The sequence below is a fragment of the Eurypyga helias genome, unplaced genomic scaffold (genome assembly GCF_000690775.1).
Source record: "Eurypyga helias isolate BGI_N326 unplaced genomic scaffold, ASM69077v1 scaffold33787, whole genome shotgun sequence".
Taxonomy (NCBI): domain Eukaryota; kingdom Metazoa; phylum Chordata; class Aves; order Eurypygiformes; family Eurypygidae; genus Eurypyga; species Eurypyga helias.
In genome coordinates this window covers 1-5,864 of record NW_010261709.1, presented here as the reverse complement: position 1 = coordinate 5,864, position 5,864 = coordinate 1, and the positions used below count along the sequence as shown (strand labels likewise).

Sequence of the window (5,864 nt, the reverse complement as noted above, 5' to 3'; positions counted from 1 at the left end):
GCAACTCGACAGAACAAATCACTGTGCAAAACCACTTCCCAAACCAGACTGCAACCTCAGGCGAAATTGGGCAAAAGCTGGGGGCTGCAGCAAGCTCAGTACACACCTGAGTTCATCACACCAGATGCTGGAGGACCCAAGGGAACCTTCGTTTCCACACCCAGCCCAGTAACCAGCACGATTCATCTGCCACCTCGTTCGGAGGCAGGTGTACTGGTGACCTGTGGCACCAGAGGCACCTTCAGCGCAGGCCACTAACTTCCCCTTGCGTTTGGCAGGCGCGCACAAGTGCCCTCCCGGGCTGCCTCACGTTTGATTTTGTGAACACAGTATGTAGAATATCCTCAGCAGTTCATCCTACTTTTCCCATTTTAGACCAGGGGGGGTCAACATAAACACATTAGCAATAGGATTTGTCGTTCAGTTCCTTCACGCTTACTTGCCAACATACACTGCAGAGGTGACCGAATGCCAAAGCAAGCTCTGCTATCGCTATCCCAAATTTGGGAAGGTAGGCAGACAGTGGGGACAGTAAACAGCAACCAACAGCAGAAAGATCCTACTTGACCAACCACCTGGCAACATGCAGCCACCCAAATCATGGTGTCACAGCTCTTCCCCAGCTGCCAAGGCTGCCCACCCCAACCCCAGGGGGGTTCAGGGTACCCAGAAGGCCCCAGGGATGTTCCTGGATGAGAGACATGTTTGACTGTACTTCCATAGCATTTGAAAGAGCAGTCTGTGCATACCTGAAATCACTACATTCACAGCACGGTTTATTTTTTTTATATAAACAATCCATGTTTTATTACTGTTGCACATTTACAGTGGAAAATAGACTAAAGCATACTTTTCACAGCTTTAAGGGTCATGCTATTGAGAGATTAGTTGTCTAATACAAAACTTTGTTAATCAGAGTTCTGGAATATTCTCAGGCTGGGGTTGCTTGCTTTAAGGAAATACTACACGGCTGAATGGATAAGCACAGTAACTTTGCAGCTCGGCATCGTTTCATCACGGAAGAATTAGAAGCCCGTTTCAAAGTTTTATTAATTCAAGTCATAAAAAAGTTACACCAACTTCAAATATGTACAAACAGCCATAAAAACAGCAGGTTCAGTTATACAGGAGAGAGTCTTGTTACAACATGGCTACAAAAATCATTATTCTCAATAAACCTCCCACAAGGGTAAAAGCAGGTAATGCTCCAACACCCTAGTAACAGCAGTTGTCAACTCATTTCATCATCTTAAAAAACCCAAAATAAAATCAGGGAGCAGTAGTTAAGTTGGACTTGAGTAAGATTTGCCTCCCTTTCAAGGGGGAATTCTTTAAGAGTTAAGATCCATGCCTCCACAATTTCTGTTGTCTTGTTTAAATCTTACTTCATCCTCAGCCGATGGGATTCAGTTACGAGTTCAGGCCTCTATGCATTTCATTCATCTCCTTCACCTGGAGGGGACAGAGAGGCATTTGTGCAACTTCTCAATACAGTGGGACTTAATTTCATTAGCAAAGGGATTTGACATAACACTGACAGAATCAAACATGCCAAGCCCACCATAGCACTTCAGGGGGTTTAATTATTAAAAAAAAAAAAAAAAACCAGCACTCCAAAGCCTGCTCCCTGCAGGCACCCTATTTAGGTAAAACATCCTTCGGATTCCTTGACAACGGCTCTACAGTTGGGGTGAATCACCATGAACTAGAGCCATTTGTTACTATTCCACTGAAAGCAGCTCTTCAATAGGAGCTGCAAGCGCCTCAAGTAAAGGTCTTCAGGACAGAAGGCAGTGATCGGTATTTCCTGTGGATTGTACAGCTCTCCCTATAGATATGTAAAAATGGTGCTTGCTGCCTGCCTGCCTCCCACCCCTTGGAAATGCAGCAGATCATCACTAGGTGGCTTTGAAACTACTAGCAGAATGAACATTGTGAACGATAGTGATGAAAACTGGTTGCGGATTTTCAATACTTTCAGTCTCCTTGAACACATCTGAAGCACCCAAAGCAAGCTTTTCATCTGCAGCAAACTTAGTTTCTGAATTCTGGCCAAGCTCTGCCCCACCTCCCCACCCCCCATAAACAGAAGTTAATTACCTCTGCTTTCACGTACTTCCCTTTCCTCCTCCTTGTGAGGACCTGTAAGAGAAAGACAGAAGTGAGACGTTGTAGTTAAGCCTTGACTTTTATGTAACTTTATCTGGCTGTGACTTTGAAACTCCAAGCCAGAAACTGTCCCTTCTCCCTCCTTCCAAAGGAAGGTACACAAGGAGGCTGCCTGTCACTCTCCAATACTTTAAATCAGGAGGCAAGACAGGTGCTTTCTTCACCTCAGTTTTTCCTAATACTTTCGTTTTCCACGCAACACCCTTCAGGTGTAACCTGCAACAGTGACAGAATGACCATTGCCTCCTTCCCACCTCCCAGGTCTCAAAGAGAAGGAAGACTGTTCCCCTACTCGAGTTCAATTACCCTGGTACATTGTTGTTGCCCAAACTACCCTGTTAACCCCATGGCAGCTTTGTTAGAACTTACCAGAACAACAATTCCAGCAACTACCGCTACTATTATTACTACAATGACAGCAATGAGGCCAGGAGCCAGGGACTTCATGGAAAACTCTGGTGGTATTTCATCAAGGTAGTAGACCACAGTCTTCTCCATCCTCACCATTTCATTATCAACACTGATGTTTAGTCTGTTATTATGAAAGATGGAGTCACCTTTTACCTAAGAACAGAGAGGGGGAAGAAGAGACTTGCTAGTTCACATTGTATCAGGCACCTGGCCAGGCACTGCACTAATCCACCTTGCTTCCGCCAGCACCCAGCAAGGCCACTGCACGCAACACGACATATGCACACCTCATCTCTGGTAGACTTTACCCACCACACACTTACATCTTTTTCCAAGTAGTAGGCCACGTCAGCTATATCCACATCTCCAAGAGTTTTCTCTGAGGAATTTTGCTTCAAGTCAATAGTAATTAAAGGTTTTTCATACTGTAAAAATGCATAGTATGGCATTAGGAAGGGGCTAGTTTAAATCCAGCTATCAAACACACAGCAAAACATTGTTATCCAACATCCTGAATCCAGCTGAGTACTGGTTCAAGCCAACTGCGTGCAGTACGATTCAAATTACACTTTTTTACTGAAGCAGAGAATTCTTATCTATGGACTGAGGAGAGAAATATGTAATCTCCCAGTATTTCAGTTCAGATACAGCTATTTGCTAGCTGCTCAGTGACACTATTTTGATAGCTTCCCGTAGGATTCACACTGTACTGCATTAGTCAAACAAGTTTTTAAAGCTATTCACAACAAAATAAAATTCTGACACTGTAGTAAAAATCATCTGCCTCTTACCACAACACTGCTTATGTAGCGTCCATCCAGCAGGTAACGATTGGTAATTGTTTCCCTGAAGAATCTGCAGAGAGATTAAAACCACAGCCATTACAACAGTGCTCTTGCACATCTCTTTTCAGACGCAGGGAAGACTAGTACAATTGTCCTTTTTCCTGCTGTCTCTCTGACCCCAGCTGGCAGCTGAATCCCCACCCAGGCTCTCGTCACTTTCCCCTAGCAGGACTGGGAAGAGAATCAGAAGGGTAAATTCAAGGGGAAAAAAAAAAAAAAAAAAAAAGGCCAACCACCTTTTCCTGGGTCAAGATGAAGAGAGTTTAAAGTAAAAGGGTTGGGTGGGGGAAGTAAAAATCCCCAAGTGATACAAAAGCAATCACTCAGCACTAGCAGACAAATGCCCAGCTAAACTCTGAGCAATAGCTACTTGGGAAAAACTTCCCCCCAGTTTTACTGCTGTGCATGACATTACACAATATGGCAATTCGGGTCAGCTGCCTCTGCCCCCTCCCAGCTGCATGCCCACCCCCAACCTACTCACTGGGGCAGCAGAGAGAGACAGAGGCCTTGACACCGTGCAAACACTGCTCAGCATCAGCTAAAACACTGGTGCCTTGCCAACACTGTTCTGTCCACCAGACTAACACACAGCACCATACCGACTGCTACCAAGAAAGTGAACTCCATCCCAACCAAACCCATTACAGTCACTGTTGTTATCGACTACAGCTCTTAACTCCCAACAGCAAAAATGTACCTACTGAAAAAATCAACACCTACAATACTGCAGCAGCAGAAGACTTTGAACAGTCCTGAGTTCAGAGGAGGAGCTAGAGAGTAGCAGCTTTTGTTTCAGCAGCGGGGAGGAGATGAATAGCACATTTTATTTGCTATGACCTCTGACGGAGAAAAGTAGGATTTTAATTTAGAAACAAAAAACACGCACTAAACTGTTGGGTTTTTCTCCTGCTGTTTCTATGCAGTCCCTCTGCCATCTCCGACAGTTTACTTTTGGGGCAGTTTCACCATACAGCCTTCGTTTCCTTTTTCGTGATCAATTTTAAATGGAAGTGAATCTCATCAGCAGTTAATTTATTTCCAATAAGAGTTAAAACAACGCTGTGAAGGATCTGTAGGCCACTTAAGATGTCTTACACGAATTCACACAAGTTGGACAGTGCTTTTGAAAGCTTCGCTGTTCAGAAACACACTCAGCATCTAGTAGTGAAGGCAGACACTGTCATGACATCTTACAATCATCACTTACTTGTTTAAAGATTCAGCGTTAAGAGGAGTGTTTCTCTCAGCATGTTTTATTTCAATCATGATCCGCCTGAAGTGATAGGAAAGTAGAATAAATATTCTCAAAGCACGTAACAATGCATACTAAAAATTCAACCCCAGGGAAAAAAAAAAAAAACCAACCCCACCAAGAGAAAAAGCAAAGAAACGCCTTCCAAAACCCTTTAAAATCTCCTTAGTACTAAAGGGGAAAACAAAACCAAACCAGTAAAGGAGCGTTTATTGCTCCATCTTCATTCATCCTCAGCACATCGTTCATACATACAAATCCTCTGTAATGCAGAGCCCAACACAGGAATGTTTTTGTGTCACAGCACACTCTGTTGAAATACTTACATCGTTCTGACTAACTTATCGCACTTCAAGTCTGCGTCATGTTTGTCTGTTCTTCTAACGCCAGCTGTATTCACACACCAACAGGTGGTCCCGTTGCACTGCTTCGCCTTGAAGACACCAGTATTTTCACACTCGGGATCATAAAGGCCATCAGTATCCTCAAATGCATCTTTTGGTTTCTCACGACGGCCTGATTTTGAGCCCATCACTTCTGCTTTCATCAACAGGCACTTTGAAGTCACTAAAAATAACCAGAAAGTCACATTACACAGCCCATTCAGAACAGAGCTGGTCTGTGAAAACACACGGTTACATCAGAAGCAACTGGATTTAGTCTTAGCGGGTGCCCAACGCACAAGTGGTGCAGTCAGTACAGCTGCACTACAGCAAAAGCTTTGTCACCTCTAGGTTTGTAGAAGTAACGATACGTTCTTAGAAGGGATCTAAACTGACCTTTGTGAAAGCTGTCACTAGACACCGAGTACTAAGGAGGATGGGCAGCCTGTGTAAGTGTGTGCACGTCCACGCAAGGTACGCAGAAGGAATCCCAAACGCTTGTCTTCCATCGCCAGTTGGAACCATGGAATGGTTTGGGTTGGAAGGGCCCTTACAGCCCATCCAGTTCCACCCCCCCTGCCATGGGCAGGGACACCTTCCACTAGACCAAGTTGCTCAAAGCCTCATCCAGCCTGGCCTTGAACACTTCCAGGGATGGGGCATCCAGAACTTTTCTGGGCAAAGACCAAAAAAAACCTTCCCTTCCTCGCTACCATTATTTGCGAGAGCTCAACAGTGGTTTTCATGTGTTTCCTGGCGTTTCGGCCCGCTCTCCCTTGCCGCCCCGTACCAGCCCGCACC

The 5,864-nt window shown here is 44.7% G+C and overlaps 1 protein-coding gene across 1 annotated transcript; it reads right to left on the bottom strand.

Moving 5' to 3' along the window:
- Positions 1-1,410: 1,410 nt before the first annotated feature.
- On the bottom strand, positions 1,411-5,247 carry EPCAM (epithelial cell adhesion molecule; the record flags this gene model as incomplete). The annotated part of the gene is made up of 7 exons (XM_010155472.1): positions 1,411-1,452; positions 2,101-2,142; positions 2,539-2,733; positions 2,904-3,005; positions 3,372-3,435; positions 4,636-4,701; positions 5,007-5,247. Coding segments are annotated over 7 exons (752 nt in total), but the record flags the coding sequence as incomplete, so codon positions are not given.
- Between the last annotated feature and the right edge of the window lie 617 nt (positions 5,248-5,864).